At 38.6% G+C, this 19850-nt stretch overlaps 1 protein-coding gene across 1 annotated transcript in view; it reads left to right on the plus strand.

Moving 5' to 3' along the window:
* LOC122808296 (melatonin receptor type 1C-like) overlaps nucleotides 1-15774 on the plus strand; it is a 106999-nt gene extending 91225 nt beyond the window's left edge. Inside the window, exon 2 of the mRNA XM_044079261.1 lies at nucleotides 14996-15774. Within this exon, the coding sequence (XP_043935196.1) occupies nucleotides 14996-15774 (779 nt within the window). The remainder of the gene's footprint in view (nucleotides 1-14995) is intronic.
* Nucleotides 15775-19850: the final 4076 nt, after the last annotated feature.

Raw genomic sequence — 19850 nt, forward strand, 5'->3', positions numbered from 1 at the left:
TGTATACCCGAGGACAGGGCCACAAATATGCAGGAGTTCTACCCTGTAGCACAATACCCTGAAGTAATGGGTGCCATAGATTGTACACATATAGAAATCAAAGCACCAGCAGAGGAACAGGAAGAGTCTATATAAATAGAATGGGATTCCACTCCATTAACTGCCAAGTCATGTGTAATGCTAAGAGAATCATCTTGAATGTGTGTGCTGGCAACTCAGGCAGTTACCACGGCTCACATATCTGACGCAATTCCCAACTGTGTAAGATGTTCACTCGGGATGGTATCTCACAAGGTCATTTACTGGGGAATGCAGGTTATGCACTGGAACCATGGTTGATGACTCCCATCAGAAAGTGTCTATATTACCTGATCAAAAGTGTAGGTTAGCGAATACCTAAACGTCAACCTGGTAATATTAAAAAATTAAAATAGTGAACGGTCGATTTAACATAGGGAATAAATTCCCTTGGCTGCAAAAAAAATAAATAAATAAATTAAAAACCAAAATAAAGTGGGGGGCTTTGCCCCCCACACCCCCCTAACTTAATATACCAACTCCAAGATCACTCTTCAGTGAGGAAAGAGGCAAAATCTGCATAACAGCCACTTTCCCTGCATTAAATTGGCTGTTCATGTTGTTTTTTGCTTTCGCTGTTACCAGATCAACGTTTAGGTATTCACTAACCTTAACATTCAATCAAGTAATAGGAACGCCATCAGAAATACAGACACACCCACTGAAGAATGTCATAAAAAGGCATACTCTAAAACCAGAAATATCATAGAGCATGTATTTGGGCTGCTGAACTTTCAGTTACAGTGCCTAGATACATATGGGGGAGTTCTGCAGTACAATCCACATATATGTACTGAAATATTCGCCTTTTCTGCTATGATTCACAACATCATGCTCAGAAAACAACTTCAGCAGGATCAACATGGGTAAGGGGCACACATCAAACCACCACTGGCATGGTCAACACAGCCACATGCAGATGAGTTGTCAGAGGGGGAGGCAGCAGCTGCTGTGGGTGTAGGCAGATATAGGCATGCTCAGTGTGCCCTTGCATTGGCAAAGAGGCAATGCATAGCACACTCACTCACCACTGAAGGAGCTAAAATCTTCATCCTATGCACATACATATAGTAACACTGATGCCAAGCAACACTCACAACCTTTACCTACCCACATAATGGCTGTGTACTCTTAGAATCAGACAGGCTTAGCCCTGAAAAAAAACTGCAGCAACTGCCCGATTTACAAGGTAAGTGTTGATCCTGGAATAGAGCAAAAAATGTGTAATAATACAAATGAATAGTGTATCCCTGAATACTGTTACTTGGTGATGTAAGTAAGTAAAAGTGATTGATTTTTACAGCAATGACTTCAAGATGTGACAGTAGTGACTTATGTGAATAACTGCCTCCTCTATGAAGTAAAAGGCCTCAGACATCAAACATTCACACATTCATACCTTTCAAAAGTAGTGATGGTCACCGAATGTGCTCAGTTTGGCCTCATACTTTTGTACTGGCAAATCATTAAAGAAAGAAGTTACAAATTAATGATAGCCGTTCCAGTTTCAGACTTCATAACCCTCAGAAAAATCTTTAAAATACTGATGCAAAAACTATTAGATTATATCATCTGTCTCTAACTTAGTAAGACCAGAATATTTAAAAAGTCCCCTATTGTTCAGCCTTTGTCCCACTTATTTATGGCTTAGTCCACCTTTTTTGCTATAAGGGTGTAGGAGGCATGTACTCATTACAAAAAAACTGTAAGAAAGAAGTACAATTAGAAAAACAGTATCACAAACACAAATATTCTAAACACTAAGTCAGCTATGCACCTTGAGCATTAGACACAAAGCTTATGCATCCCTGAATCCAAAAGACAAGTCTGATATGGAAAGCTATGGAATGCATCATCATGGACTAATAAACAAGGATATAGGGAATCTCCAAACTCTGGATCCCACACAGTTTGATTTTGTAAAAGGTAGATCATGCTTGCTCAACCTGGTCAACTTCTTTGAGTTAGTTACCAGAGTAGTGGATGAAGGCAAGGTGGTTCATACAGCCTACCTTGATCTGGCCAAGTCCTTTGATATCATTCCCCACTCAGGAATCATAGAAAAACCCACTAAGCTAGGCATCAAACCCTATATCACTAGGTGGGTTGCAAACTGACAAATAGATAGAACCAATAGTGTGAAAGTAGCTGTCTCCAAGTCAGACTGCTGACCAGTCATGAGTGGAGTCCTACAGGGTTCAGTCCTGTATCCTCTCCAGTTTAGTATCTACTTCTCTGAAGTCCAGGCCAACAGAAAGGGACTTTGGATGACAAAATTTGCATATCATTGCAAGTTGGGAGCTATTATTAACTCCCCAAGTGATGCTGACATCCTGCAGAAAGGCCTTAATGAGACCAACGACTGGTGCCGGAACCATGGACTTAAGGTCAATGCCAAAAAATGTGACATCATCCCCTTTGGAAAAAACTCAGTTCCCATGAATTACCACATCAATGGTAGTCTACTGAACACCGAAGGCATTATAAGCTGCACTCAGTGCATATCACTTACTCAGAGGTGATCTCTACCTGACTTACAAAGCCATGTCCAACTCAGAATTGATGGACATGCTCCACCTAAAGAAATCCAAGTCACTGCGAGCCACGTGCTCTAGTGAGCTAAACCTCACCACAACAACAAATAGAACATGCTGGAGGGATAGATTATTGTCACAGAGACTCCCCATGCTTTGGAACAAAATTCCTAACTACATTAGGCAGAGCCCCTCACTAACACTCTTCAAGAGAAACCTTGACAAGTGGATGGGTAACAGAAAATACACCCATGGGATAACTTCATTGGCACTGCTTGACAGAGGCTCAGTTAATTAATCAATGGGGCGGCGAAAGCCGACACACTCTGGCTAGCCTTATAAATGCCCTCAGGCAGATAGCCTAGTACCTACCTATGAACCTATAAGAGAACCTATAAGAGATCTGAGAACATAGGTCGACAACAACCTCTCTTTTGACCCCAACATTGCCACTGTGGTCAGAAAGTCCTTCTATGTGGCACATCTCATTAATAAGAGTTTTGCATCCTGGAAGAAAGAGGTCATTGTCTCCCACTATTCTTCCCTCATTAGGCCAATCACTGAGTACAATGCCCCATTTGGCATGTACCTCACTAGACACCTACAACAACTGGAGATGCCAAAAAAGAAGCTCACAAAGATTACCCTAGGCCTTAAACACTGTCCTATATGGACAGACTCAAAAACTCCAAATATTCTCTGTCTCGTATCACATAGTTAGAGGCAATCTCTGCTTGACTTACACAGCCATGTCTGACCCAGCTCTGTTAGAAATGCTACATCTAAAGAAATTGAAATCCCTCTGCATCATACACTTCAGAGACCTCAACCTCATTACCACAATCAACAGAACATGCTGGAGGGACAGGTTCATTACCCAGAGACTGCCTGTGCTATGGAATCGACTTCCCATACATGTCAAACAGTTCACCTCACTGGCCATCATCAAGAGAAATCTTGATGAGTGGATGGGAAATAGAAAATTCACCCGGGAGATCACTCTAGTGGCTCTACTCGACAGAGGCACTGGGAAGTAATGTTTGGTGGCATGATGCCAGGGTAATCCTATGGGCTAGGCTTGAAAAGGCTTCAGGGCCATTAGCCTAGTACACATCTATGAACCTATGAACCTATGAACCTAAGAGATAGAAAATATAGCACAGTTACCATCACCTGCGCAGGGTATTGGGGGGCTGGGAACCTAAGAGATAGAAAATATAGCACAGTTACCATCACCTGCGCAGGGTATTGGGGGGCTGGAAGCATAAGCTGACATAAAAGGTAAGTGTGTGTGTGTGTGAGAAAGAAAGAGAAACAAGCAGGAATTTGGATAAAGCATCAAATGGCCACTGTGACAGAATGAACTTTAAGCCTCATGACTGAACCATGTAACTGTTGTGTGTGTGTGTCTGTATGGGCTCTCCAGCTGAAATTGGTGTGTGAGTGTTTGCATGAACACAGCCAAGTGCTGTGCTAGCTCTACATCTTAGTATGTTGGATAGGTGTGAGCTGTGCATAGTAGAGGTGGCAGTTCATCTTTGTTTTATCTGACCATAAGAACTGGCTCAGCCAGGAGTTGCACTGGCACACCCACAGTCAGATGCACTGCTGCTACCTGAACGTGATGCTTGATGAGTTCTCTTCATGAGTATGCCCAGAACCATGACCCCATGGCCTGCCTCATATGGGTGTGATACCTCAACTACTGACACAGCAGTGAAAGTAGTGCCATTATGGGAGCATGATCAGGCACAGCCATGTCAGTTAACATTAGATGACATGGCTGACCAAATCCCACATGGATGCCATCCCCCTCCCAGCAGAAGTTCCATCACAGCTACTACTCATTCAAACATGTCATTCGTCTGATCCATTAAATTGGCAACACAGTGGAGGCTGTCACACATCAGCCTGTGTCACATCTACAATTCTAAGCATTTCTTCAGAGACCTTATTGGAACATGCCTGCACCTCCATGATGGCCCTAAACATATATTGAGTGGCATGGAAAGACACACCTTGATTGGATGGAGGATGGACAGCATGATTCCTCCAAGCACCTCCAACAACCCTCTTACATGGCACCTCACCCACACTTTGCCTACAGCCAGAATCAACAGGCACTGAAGCTGCAGTAACCACACTACTCTGATCAAGTGTTTCACCCTCCACCTGTCAAATATCTGAGTATCCAATGGAGTTATAGGGCATGGATGAATGTCAACCTCAGTGTCAGATTCAACGTCTGTGCCTCTGTTTGGCCACCATCATCAGAGTCTGTGGATAAACTGACATCAGGTAGTAAGAGTCCTACATGACCACTGTCAGGGTCACCTGTGAAAAGAAGGAACAAACACAAGAAAGAAATTAATAGCTATGCTACTACAGTTCAATATACGCTAACAAACCTACAGTGTTGCCACTATTACAGAGTGTACAGCCACGCACTGACAACCACATCACACATGTGGCTAAAATAAATATTTCTGTGAACTGCTTCTCAGTACTGAAATAAAAACCTTGTGCAGATAACTCCCCAGTTTGTAGTAAGGATGGTCCTGGAAAAGGTTTAAGCAAAAGGTAAGGATGCCATCATCACAATTAACAGTAACCCAGGGGGTTAAAAAGTTTTGTCCCTTTATAAGGCCATTAACAATATATGTAACATAAACTTGAATGACATGTCCACCCCAAGACCATGTGCAAGTAACCAGAATGTATTGTTAACTTTGTCAGCTACTCCCCCCCAAAAAAAAAAATAATGGTGAACAAACCTAAGTATTGTTTTCAGTATTTTACTATACAAGAAAAATTTCACAATTGAAAATAGTTAAGCCTACCTGGAAGCTCCTCCTGGGACATACTTGTCTTCCCTGAAACAGCAATGCCAACATCAGTCACATGCTCTTGTGACCTTTCCTCTGAGCTCTCTGGATCCTTGACACTGGACAGAAACTCTTCATTTGGTGTCAGTTGTGGCTCTCTAGCAGTCCCCCGAATAGCTATATTTCCACAGAACACTGCAGCTGCTCTCCTCCAGGCTGCTGATGCACCTGATCATATGTCCTGCTGTGGCCCCAACAGCATTTACATCTTCTATTGTCTGCTGCCAAATTTGCATTCTTCCAGACATGTCCCCATGGCCTCTCTCAAACAGTAAGCCACCATTTTGCCTAAAGAATTGGATCATTCTCAAGGTGACTAAGGGGGCTTTGCAGGTATTTGGACAATTGGGTGCCAGTCCTAGGTGACATAAAACAGAAAGGAAGTATAATGCACATAAATAAAAGTTCTTTTAGACATAACACATAAGGAGGTATTTTTTCAATCTTACCCACTGGAGAAAAAATATTCAAATATAAAAAAGGATTTATGTGGTTTTAAAATATCAAAGTCAGACACAAAGCAAGGCTGGATCCAAAACTAGGAGAGTAACAATAGCAAGACAAACCTCTGTACAAACAATTTTCTATGTGTTAACCCTCACATGGAACTTGGCTCCTCCATCCTCCAAAACAACAAGCAATGGCATTTTGCTATCAAAGAAAGGAATTAAAACTTTCAGTGAATTGCTATAACTGCTAAAATATTTTTCTAACTCACAATTGAGCATATCCTGTACCTAACTGGAAATGTAATGATACCTTATCAAAATCAGTAGTCTTCTGTGCAGATAAATCCAAAGTTGATCTTCAACTGTGTTATCCACATAAACAAGTCTTCTCACCTTCAGGTTCTCTAGCTACTTGGTTACCTTTTTATAGTGTACATTCAGGGCTGTGAGCACGTTAAGAAGCAAATGAGGTGTAAACTCATTAGAATTGCTGAATCCCAAAGTCATGGCTTTGTGTATTTGATGTAAACATAGTGCAGGCACTCCCTCAATGTTTGTTGCTAATGGATTGCAACTGTGAATGGTTACTGGTAGAGAGAAGGAAAACATAGCAGCAATTCAGACTCCCTTACCTCCAGTGGGTGTGGCAGTCAGGTCAGACAAACAAACTATAGAAGTAATTGTATCAATGTTTTAAAAGTAAGTAAGCAGCATAGATGTCACAGTTTCTATTCAGAAACATCTAACCTCCACTGCACTGGTTGAAAACTGTATATTATTGTAATTTACTATTCCCTGACATTTTAAGGACAATGATACAAAATGCCTTACAGACTGTATGTCTCAGATTACTGCTCAGATAATAGAAGATCAAATAACATACAGAGATAAGACAGAGCTGCATTTCTCCAAACAATAGTCAGAAATGGTTGTATGATCACTCATTGCACTACATCTGAAATTAATACATGTACAAACAAATCAGAAGTGTACAAGTGCCAAATGTGTTGTTGATATTGTGGATGATCGGGGACTCAGTTGTATGCACAATGCTTTTCATTCTCTGCAAGTCTGTTTCTGTGGCAAAGGGGAATAAGACACTCTTACACTGTTTTGAAGGCTCATTGGTATGAGAGTTGAAATCCAGACTTGTGTAAAAAAATCTTTTGGTGTACCAACATATATTTTATGTTGTTGTTTATCTTATAGATGTTTTTTATTTTATGCCAGTATTTGCACATTGCATGGCTTAGCACAAATATGGGAAACAGATAAACCAATAAATGTCATGTAATGTTCTTCTACGATAATCATCACCTATATGTAAATCACCTGTGTGTGTAGCACATCTGCTAAGCATGTTTATCCACAGAGCATATGCCATTTGTATATTAGGGTTTAAGTCTCGACTTTGCCTTTAAAGGATGACACCTAAGAAAGAAACACCAATCACATGGCGAAAACAAGTTTTACTTTGCTTGTCTTGTTTGTGCAATGCTTACCATTGTGCAAACCTGGACTTGTGGCCTGCACAGGAAGCAAACAGTACATATACAGACTGGATGTAGACATCCCAAATGTCAAAAACGATACATTATTGCATTTATTTGCTTTCCAGTGTGCAACACCACTTATCTGCATTGGAAGGTTGTTGACACACAGAAGTTAATAATGAATAGGGATCTATCCATCTGTTATTTAACTATTCCTGTTGCCGTAAGTGTAAGTATAAGTCTGTAATACAGATGGTCCTGGGTTCTAATACAGGAAGCTCAAATACCGTTGTTACAGTTCAATTATATTAATGAATAGGAAAACATCCAAGTGTTATTTCAATATTCCTGTGGCAACAGTACAACTACAGCTCTCATCTCTTTCACAGATATAGTCAACAAAGCTAGGGACTCCAAATTAAACACATCTGTACTACTACTAGATTTGTCAAAGGCGTTTGACACTGTCTCACTTAACAAACTACTTCAGAGGCTATCAGAAATAGGATGTACATCATCCAACAAGCAATGGTTTAGTAGCTATTTGTCCAATAGACAATGCATAAAATGACAGGATTCCCTATCTCAATACCAAACTAACAAAAATGGTGTCACACAGGGGTCCATACAAGGGCCCCTTCTCTTCAACATATTTATAAACAACTTGCATATGGCCTCCCATCACAGCACATTAATCCAATATGCTTATGATTCAACAGTCATATCCTCCTCTAGAAACAAGACTAACCTGCTGCAACAAACAGAGACAGTATTCACTGCAGTAGAATCATGGCTTACCAACACACAATTATTATTACACCCTAATAAAACTAAGCTTTTACTTTTTTCAAGCAAAAATAACTCATCTGAATTCAAAATCTACTCCAATAAAATTGAAATTGAAATAGTAACAAGTGCTAAACCTTTGTGTATCACCATAGACAACAAACTCAAATTTGCTAAACATATACTGAAAGCCATTAAAAAAATCATGTCAAACTAGGAACATTATATAGACATAAGAACTACATGAACCCAGACACCAAAAAAGTACTTGCTAATACCTACCTGATCCTGTCTTTATTCAATGGTTCTCCCAACTTTACAAATTTACACACCTCTCTCAAAACTAAATTTCAGTCCTGTTATAAAATTGCTAAATTTGCCACCAACTTACCATATCGTATTCACCACTGTTACGTACCAAATGAACTCAGCTGGCTAAAACTCCCCCATTACCTAGATTATTTACAACTCTCAATTGTAAAAAAAAATGATAATTTTCCATCCTGACAACTGTTCAGCCCTAAAATTTACCCTTCAAGCTTATATTCCCACCAGAAACCTCTGATCTGCTAATAGACAATTTATACATATACACAAACCAAATAAAAGAGCTGGTGAGAGTCTCTACTCCTATACTATAGCAGAAATTTTAGCAACTTACTAGATAATATCATTAGTATTGAAAACTGCAAAAAATTCAAACTTACATTAAAATAAAATACCTATACAACTCCTGGATCTGCCCATGTCCAACAACTAGTTTCTAACTTTCCCCCTTCCTATGGGCTTCTCCTTCTTCCCTCCACTCTTGTTCATCCTCCCCCTAACACTCTCCCATACTAAATCCACTTTCTCTGCTCATTACACTAAACCCTCAATCTATCATACAGCACCCCTCTTACACAAACTACCCACATCTCTCAAAGGAAAACTAACTGAAGTCCCTCTTTTACTTCCTCCATGTCACATAACTCATTAAACCCTAATAACTTATATAGCAACTTTTACTCTTCCATCACTAATACTGTAGCAACTACCCTATTATCTGATGTGCTATTTGAATCTATCATCTCTTGTCCAAAAAATATATATATTTTTCTTGTATCCATGTTTGTAAAAATATCCTAATGTGCACAACTTACAACTATGGATAAACCTAGAATTTGTCCAATATTTGATATTACTATTATTAACTTCTGTGCTTGTTATTTGTAACTGCTGGAGCTTTTCTCCCTGGGCTTCCACTGAAAATGGGTTTCTGACCCAGTTGGACTTTCCCAGTCCCATATTTTAATAAATAAATAAAATAAGTGTAGGGCTGCCATGCACGTGTTCCAGGGTACTAACATGGGAAAGTCCAGGCATTTTTACTGTTGTTCTATTTTTCATTGTATTAAATACCATGCATAACAATTTAAATATAATTATAAATAACAATAACTATGTATAGCAGTGGAGTTCATGTGAGCTATATGTATGAAGGACAATATACCCTTACTGTGTTTTGAAGTTTTAGATTTATGATTGAGACTATACTGTCTGCTATGTTTCTGTAAGTATAATTCTGCTATCTGGACTTGGATGGCTTCATACTGCAAAAGAGACATACACACATGAATGCATAAAGAAAGACCTTGTCAGGTCACACACACACATGGTTAACACCTCAATCTGTCAACTGTATTTATAAATAGTTCATGACTATGTCTGGGAAGGACTTCTCAGTGGCAAAGATGAAAAATCATGGCTGTGGAAGAAAATGTTTTGTCTTTTATGCATAAGTTTGAATACCACAGTGTAAAGATCAGTTTTATCAGTGTAAAAAGCCAAATCAAAAAAGTGTCACGTCATGAAATGTATGGCCCCAGTGCATGTCTGCAAAATAAAATCACCTAACAGTTACAACAACAAACAACCCTCAAACTAATGTCAAGTGTCAAATTAACCTTCCAATTTCCAAAACTGCTTTCCTCTCTTTTTGGGTTGTTGCTCAATGCTTAATGTCATGCAAACAAGGCTGGTATCATTATTCGGGTTTGATCACTACTAGTAAATGCAATAACAGGAACTGGCAGGAAATCATTATTATCTATTACTGTGTTTTCTGGTTAGACATGTATGGTGTTAGAAAGGAATGTGCCTAATTTAAGGCACAGAGATTAGGAGTTCAGGAGTCCTGAATCTTTATTTGACTCCTTGTAAAGTGCCACAGTGAAAGGCTTTTGTAGGGGGACAATACTGACTCTGACTTCAAGTCTGAGGCTTGGAATAGTCTGGCCAAGGCTATATCTAGTGTGACTGGCATTCCATTTAATGGAAAACAGTGTAGGCACCAGTTTAATGACCTAAAAAACTGCAAGAGGGATACACTCAGCCAGTGGCTGGATGAGTTCAGAACTAGCAGCATTCCACAGTTGTGAAAGTATACTAACAAAGAGAATTTATAATAGAGAGAAAGCTAAATATAGACAAGACTGGTATGCCTAATGCTCTTCTGTTCTCTTCTTTTCTTTACACAGCTAATGCAGAACTCAATGCGAATAGGGAGGCCCATGCTCAGTGTCTAGAGAGACTGAAGGAAACAAGGGGTATGTATTCAGCGCAAGCGAAGTATTATTGTAGCTTTTAAATAAATAAACATTTTTTTTCTTTTCTATGCAGTTGTAGCAAAGTATGCATGCATATCCTAACTGCAAAAGCAAGTATTCATGCTTCAGTCTGTAGCACAAACCAGCTTTAGGAGATAACACACAAGTAGCAAGTATAAAATAATACAATCTTTTAAAACTATTACATAAATTAAATTCTACACATGTGGCATAAATGCCCTGTTAACTTTAATATGTATAATTGGACCAAGCATATGTGCAATATCTGCACATTGCAAAGATTACTTTGAACTATCCATAATTATACTTCACAGTTGTTATAAAGTAAACTTAAATGGCTTTTTTGCCAAACTTAGATGGCATGTTTCTCTGCTCTACTGTTACTCATTTGTATAATTTTTTTGTGCAAATTTATTTTACTATTTATGTTTTGCTTCTATTGATTTTATTGTACTGCTCTGGAGCTTTTCTCCCCAGGCTCCCACTGAAAATGGGCAACCTGCCCAGTTAGAATTTCACGGTAAACAAATGTAAAATAAATAAATAAAATACATAAATAAATGGAAACTTCCAGATAAAATAGTTGTATTATTGTAACAATGTATTGTATGTCACATACAATGGATTTTATCTCTTTTATTGTTCTCTCACCCCAACCCTTATCTCTTTTTTTCTGTATGTGTCTTCAAAACATTTTCATGTCATCCATCTCTGACAAATTACAAAATGCTTTACAGCACAGGGAGGTAGGATATCCCCAGTGATTCAGCCTGCCCCCGCTCCACCGGCTCCTGAAATGATGCCCAGAATATCTGGAACCTAATCTGGCAGTATTGTCAATGCTGCCCCTGCACTACCTGCCCCATCAAGTAGCATTACCTCAGCAGCTGGTACTGTAGTACCCTCTAGGAGTACTGGCAGAGATGGGGCTTTTATAATCCACCAGGGGATGCTAGGGTTGGTGCGTAGAGTAGTGCACTGAACAATTTGTGCATGCCTATGCCAGATGGAGAGGCTTCTCTTCCTCATGGTCTGTAGGAGGAGGAAACATCAAGTACTCCAGCAGCCAGCAGACTAAGTGGATGGTGATGACTGCCCTGCAGGTGAGGACTAGATTCTCACTGTCCCTACGTTTGACAGGCATGGGCTTTAGTTGTCCCTTCCCTAACTCCAATCATGGTGTCCCCCAAACTTTTGTGTCCCTCACTGCCCCTGTGTCTTGTCTTGTTAGTCCTGCTTGTTTTCATCTGCTTCCTCATCTACCTACTTCCCTGACCAGAAATACCTATGTCCCCTCATGTCCCTCACCCAACATTCCTCTCTAACTGAAGTTAAAAAAAGAAAAAGGGCACCTGTCCCAAAAAAAAAAAAAAAATATATATATATATATATATATATATATATATATATATATATATACACATAATTATATAAATATATATATATATATATATATATATATATATATATATATATATATATATCTATAGGGTCTACTTTATATAATCAAATAACTAAAATCTTGATCGCTGACATCAGCAAAAATGCAGAATGTCAAAATTAATTCTTTTGGATCGCAGTACAGTGGAGATCAGGATATTTGTCATTTCCTCACTGTAGTGCTGTTTCAGAGTTGGAATATATATTTAGCGATTTCGACAATTTGCATTTTCGCTGATGTCAGCACTTGAGATTTTCATTTTTCAATGATATAAAGTAGACCCTATATATATATATATATATATATATATATATATATATATATATATATATATATATATATATGGATCACTTCTGAATCTCAAAATACTAAAGTTTCAGTTTTCAGTATATTGAGACCAGAAGTTTGAAAACCTAACAACACGAAACCACACAATACCAAAACACCATACACAATAAAACAACGCGAAAAACACAACCCTCCCTCAATATAACAACAAAAACAATAATAAATAAAAATAAATAAAACAAGCATATCAATTTGCAAGGGGAAAGCCCCCTGCACCCGCATGTGGAGGGCTGCACTCAGCATACGCACGCTACTTATATATACCAACTCCGAGTTCACCCTAACTTGAAAAAACCCAAAACCTACTTATTTGTGCCCTACACTTCCATTGTACACTTTCATACTTACACTCTTCAGTAACACACACACACACACACACACACACACACACACACACACACACACACACACACACACACACACACACACACACACACACACACTACACAAATACAAAAATCATCACTTACAGCATTAACAAACACACACTCCCACCTACCCACCCCAAACTAAATAAACCTGCAACTCCTCAAAAATATAAAACCTAACACATATATACCCAAAGTCCTACAAAACTAAACACCTACCTGAATCTCCGTACATGACCAGACATTGGTCGTCTTTCCAGAATCCTAAAACACATTCCACTTAAAGAGACAGCAGACAATAAACTACACACCGCAACACACTTATCACAGATTTAGGAAATGAAGATTCATTAAAGTGGACTTTCGACATTCTGGTCTTGAAATACTGTAATTTGAAATTTCAATACTTTGAGATTGGAAAGTGGACCCATATATATACATATATATATATATATATATATATATATATATATATATATATATATATATACATATATTTATTGCCCCATACATAGCTCTCCACTTCATTAACTACTTTCTTGACACACTTGATTCAGTCCAACTGGCTGCACAACATGATTGCATTGTTGTCACCCCTCTTTGTTGAGATGACAGTCCAAATTCAGCTAATAGTCTGTACCATATTTTCATATTACACTGTTGGAGAACTTCATAGCTATGGTTCTATCCTACCTCTCTCCTGCACATTCCTGTATGGCTTTTCCTTTGTTCTCCCCCCTGCTTGCCTACCATTTCACCTCTTTCCTATCTTCAACATTTTAACACCTTTAATCTGGTCAAAACACACAACACACAGAAGTAAACCAAAAAACAATGGAACCCTTCACTTTCTGGCATCTGTGTTTGTTTGGAGTTTGGCATCATGTACCAATGCCAAGCGACAGTAAATGGCTTTTCATTGGCTTAAACATGCTGCAGTAAGGTAGCACACACGAACACACAGTGAGTGTAGTATAAATAATGATTTCATTGCATTAACACTATCACATAGACTTGGATTCAATCCCTATATTGTATGGGCTCCAAAAGAAATGTGTCAAAGCATTTATACCTGCTGCCACAGTGTCAGCACCATCTGCATCCAGTGAGATACCAGATTGTCAAAGAATGACACAAGAAACTTAGCCAATTGTTGAAGTCAATCATTTTATGCTCATACTATGGTATCATTCTGGGTGACGGTGGAATACTGCTCAGGGATAGGGCCATACCTGCCTAGCCACATAATCTGAGTTTCATTACATCCCTTTTCATGTAGTCCAGGGAAGTACATTTCAGGTCATTCACACCCACATGGACAATGACTGAGTCATATTTATACTTGTTGTGGAGTGACCTGAGTGCATGTGTTATGTGGCAGATCCTGGCACCTGATAGGCAACTGACTGTCACCTCCTCCTTGCTCAACCCCATTTGACACAATTTTTCTGAATAAATTGCATTCTACCCTTCACCTCTGTCTCTCCATACAATAGTATGCTTTTTCAGTTATACTGCTATGTCAGCAAAGCTTTATTTGATAATATTTAGACTCTCTGTGTCACAAAATGAGTCCTTAATAAAATGTATAGCAAAATGTTGTCAATCGGAAGTTGGATCTTAGGAGTATTATGCAGCAATCCAAGTCTTATAATTATTGTTGCTATTTTAGGCTGTACCACTGCTAATAATATTACTTTTCTCTGATTGCATGATCATGGATTGCCTCTCTAAAATTTTATAAGTAGAAGTTTTAAATAATGTAATATAGAGAGAAAGGGAAGCAAATGTGTAGGAAAAGATTGTCACCTTACTCATGTCAGTGTAGATTTCATTACAACTGGATTGGCTAAATTTATATTATGTACTTTTCACATTTCCCTTGCATCAGTAAAATGTGTTCATACAACTTTTTGCACTGAAATAAACAATATAATGTTTCACAACAGAGTTCTGTAAATTTTATTTTCAGATTCTGAAAATGAATTATTTTAATGTTTGCAGGTAATGTCTTTGTGATTAGCTTATCAGCTGGGGACCTGATAGTTGGCGTGTACACATACCCTTTAGTTTCTATTGCTACATTTTATAACAAATGGATCTTGGGAGACCTTCAGTGCAAGATTTCTGCTGTCATTCACATTCTAAGCTTTCTTGTAACTGTCTACAGCATCATGGGTATTGCGATGAACCGCTACTGTTGCATCTGTCACAGCCTCAAATATGACAAGCTGTACAATATGAGAAATACATGCTTCTACGTATTGTTGACATGGGCGTTCAGCATTATTTTGATTATACCTATTACAGTCTGTGATGTTATACAGTATGATGAAAGGGTACATTTCTGTGCTTTTATGTTTGCAGTAAATCCTTCTTTAAATATTGCACTGGGATTTTTGCATTTCTTAATACCAGTTACCATTGTGATCTTCTGTTATTCGAAGATCTGGATCTTGGTTATTCAGGCAAAGTATAGAGTTAGACAGGAGAACAAACAGAAGTTGAAACCTGCTGAAGTACGTAACTTCCTTACCATGTTTGCAGTGTTTGTTCTTTTTGCAGTTTGCTGGAGTCCATTCAGCATACCTGGCTTTCTGGAAGGCTTTAATTCAAAAAAAATATTTTTTCAATTTCCTCCATGGTTGTTTGTATTTGGTTATTTTACTGCATCATTTAACAATTGTCTTAATGGTATTGTTTATGGTGTCCTAAATCAAAATTTCCGGAAAGAGTACAAAAGAATTCTCCTAATGCTATGTACCATTCGGACACTCAAGTGATAGAAGGATAAGCTGCAAATACGAAAAAGTGTATCCTTCAGCCTAGCTTCCTTAAGTATACAGATTTCTCCTTTAGGTTGGCATAAGATCTATGCTTGTCTCCTCAGGCCCAGACTGTGCCTAATACTACCCTTTAGTTGTGATCATTTTCACAGCCTGCAAAATTGTTATAAATAATTATTTCACATTTAGTAAACTCATAGGTCTAAATCAAAAAGAGAACAGTAAGCAAAATTAATCTGATTAATCTTGTTACTAAATGCCACAAATTCAATATCTTGATTAAGTTGCAGTGGAGTGAAAGCACTGTTTATTATAGTCTACCTTTCAAGCAATATCAGGTTGAATGAGAAATCTCAGCCCAACCAGGTTGTACTGCAGACATTAATAACTCCACAGCTTGATTGCAACTGTCACCATTGAGTTACCCTGTTACACATGCATAATACCACCACCCTGTAGGAACTTGCAGCTCCACCTGCATATCTTCTGTGGTTATACAGGAAGTCTAAAAGCAAGACATACCAATGCTGACAAACAGGTAGAGCTCTGCTAATTAAGGGAGTCTAAGTGTATGAAGTACCAATGCTGGCATACAGGTGGGCACTGGTAATGAAGGAAGTCTAGGTGTATGACATTTCAATGTTGACATACAGGTGGGGCACTAATAATGAAGAAAGTCGTAAGTGCATGAAGTGCTCTTTACTGATAAGACTCAAGACCTTCAAATACTGCAAGCACTGTTGGTAAATCCATGCTGGGTGAGGAAAATAAATCTGTTATTTTTTTGACTGTTCATAGGTTAGTAGGTTAGTACTAAGCCACCTGCCCTTGCAAGCCATTTTAAGCTTAGCCAAATTATCCCTTGTGAGACTCAAACCCTGCTTGTGTGTGTGTCAAGGCAAAAAACCTACAGATAATACCCACCTTAAACTGATAGAGCTGCTTTCTGTTTTACCTGTTCCATCGTGTTTTGTTTTGAGAAATCTGCTTGGCCTGGTGTTTTTGTTTCATGTGGCAGATAGACACTTAAATTACCTCGGTTGCAAATTTCACAAGTTATCCCCCATTGGTTAATTTGTTTCTTGAGTGATAATTAAATACACAGAGAATATTTGGTGTCTTGTCCTTTCTGATAAGACTCAAGGCCTGCAAGAACTACAAGCACTGTTGGTAACTCCCTGCTGGGTAAGGAAATTAAATCTCTTTTTTTATCTATGTGTTGCTTAAACTGATAGAGTTATATTCTGGTTTACCTGTTCCGTTTTGTTTTCTGTTTTGAAAAATCTTCTTGGCCTGGAATTTTTGTTCTATGTGGCAGATAGACACTTAAATTACCCAGGCTGCACATTTCACATGTCTTTTCCCATTGATTAATTTGTTTCTTGAGTGATACATAAATGCATAGAGAATATATGTGGTCTTGTCTTTTCTGATAAGATTCAAGGCCAGCAAAATCTACAAGCACTGTTTTTGACTCCCTGCTGGTTATTTTAGCCCACCCTCCCATTTCTTGATCTGCTTTTCAAACTCTGATTTTTGAGCTGCTGAACTTTATTGTAAATTGAGCATTATAAGCTCCCCCCCTCCCTACACTGATGTTTATATATTGAATTATTTATTTGCCTTTCGTTGTGCTTATTTTGCCTATCATTGCCTGTTGTACTGATTTACTTGCCCTGAATTCATTATCTAGCTAGCTGTTGGATAAAGTAGTGTATTTTTACACTCTAGCAAGCAAGTATCTACATTTTTTTATCAAGAGAATAGAGGATTTTATGTGTTGTGGTAGTAGATAGTAGGCTGGTCTGTATTGTAGGGGCAACACACTAGAGATTCCTGCATGTAGTTGTTTATTGGTGGGAGGACATATTCATCAGCTTATATTGTTTTTAGTGCCTTTATAAATTCTACACAACTGAGTGGTTCTTGGCTCATTTCTACAAATTGAGTACTTTTACTGAATAATCACATTTTTATAAGCTGATTAGAGTACACTGCTGTTATCTTCAATTATTTATTGCCTTTCCTTAAGCTTAAATTTGTTTGTGGTAAAATTTCATTGTGGAAACAATTGCAAATTCACACCTGCTTTTACATTAGGAGGATTGGGATTATTCATCTACTGGCAGGAGGTGTTGATCTAGTCTATCTGAGTTGGGAATCGCACAAAAGGGTTCTAAGTGTATTCATTTTAATGGTCAGACAGGTCAATAGTCAGTTTTCTTATTTCCACTGCTGGTATAAATTTGGCACATTTGCATGGAGCTGCTCGCTGTGCCTTTGCCTTGTATAGATACAAACATCTGGAAATATTGCTTATTTTCATTATACTGTGAATGTTTACTATACTATGTATTGTTTTTTACACTTTGTTAAAGTTTAAAGTTGCATTTTCAAACTGCAGTAAAGGCTACCATTTTGCACTGAAATATATTGTATCTAGTGTTTTTTAGTTCGTATTAGGCATCTGTTTGTGGTTCCTTAACATTTGGTCTCCAAACCAGTCATTTGACATTAAGAGGGTCAAACTCTGTACTCCTGTGGCAGGAGAGGGTTGAATTCACCTATCTGAGCTGGGAATTGGCAGGACGCTCATTGTGTGGTTATCTGATCGGCCTTAGGACGTGGTGTAAAACTTGCAGTAGCAGTTACTCATGCCTTGTATATGTGCAATTACCAAAAGTTAAAAATTTCCTTATAATAATACCTCAGGATGTTACCTCAGTCCCACATCTCTCATAGAGCAACTAGTCTGCATGGTGAGCAGCATTTATGCATTTAGCTAGGAGTATTTAGGTATACCTCACCTTATTATAGCATTCAGGACTATTGCTGCTCAGACAGCATCCAGTTTGGCTACTGGGCAGCATTGCTGGTTAGGTAGCTGCAGATTATACCAGTGAAGCACCTTTCCCTCTTCTGATTACAAACACCCTGCACTCCTATCCCTTACAAGTATACATTAGGACCTGCAAGCAGGATGGGCACATTCCTGCTATCTCTGCATCTGGCTTGGTGGACATGGGCTTCTTGAAGCAATGTAACAATTGACTTATGTACACTGACAATCACTTAATTCTCAAATGGATAAATACAGTATGTGAGAGATGTAGTTAAACATTGACACTGGAGGCTAGACTCTCACAAATAGACACAAGGAGCAACAAACAGGTTGTCAGCAGCTGACACACATCACTCATCACACCCACAAAGGACTACACACACATAGGCCCAAATATGTGGAGATGCTCACATGTAACCTACTCAAACCTCAAAGGCCTCATAAGTACAGTCCTCAGAAACTCTATATGCACACAAAAAAGAGAATTCCCATCTCAACACATAAAGCTACATTGCATTGTGTCTCAACTATCAAGCCCATAAGGTGAAACACTCAACCCAATATTCTGGTCATGGGAGAATTCATTAAGAGACACACTGATGCTCCTCTTACCAGGATAGATAAGGAGAAAGCTACAGATAGTTGTCTGTCAGGGGTCAGGATCCACCACATCATGCAAGTACTCAGTTCACTTACCTCTAAATACCAGTATGACTCAGTCATAGTCCATGTGGATGTGAATGACCTGAGACTTACCCCTTTGGTCTATATAAAGAGAGAGACACAGGATTGAGCTCTCAGAATACATTTTACAGGCAGATATGAGCCTAGTATTGAGCTCCAAAGATGATGCCACAATACCAGCAGAAAATGATCACAACTTTTAAAGTTGGATTAGCTACTGGTGTCATTCCAAAGGGGTCCAATACTTGTCAGCCTGGGAGGACATGGTTGCCAGGCATGCTGCTTTGCCAGGGATGGTCTTCACTTATTACCTCTAGAATTTCAGATAATGGCCAAAACATTATCCACCCCTATAGTGCCTCTTTTAGGTATTGCTAAACAGACAAACCTTCCATCATAAACAAATGCTGCTCAGAACAAGTTAAAGGTGTTATTGCCTAATGCTAGAGTCTCAACAAGAAACTGCACTCACTGGAAGCTCTCCTCACCCTGGAGAATGCTGCCATTTCTGCAGCTAATGAAACATGGTTCAAAGCCATGGAAAGCA

The sequence above is a fragment of the Protopterus annectens genome, chromosome 8.part0 (genome assembly GCF_019279795.1).
Source record: "Protopterus annectens isolate FY-2018-M chromosome 8.part0, PAN1.0, whole genome shotgun sequence".
Lineage (NCBI taxonomy): Eukaryota > Metazoa > Chordata > Ceratodontiformes > Protopteridae > Protopterus > Protopterus annectens.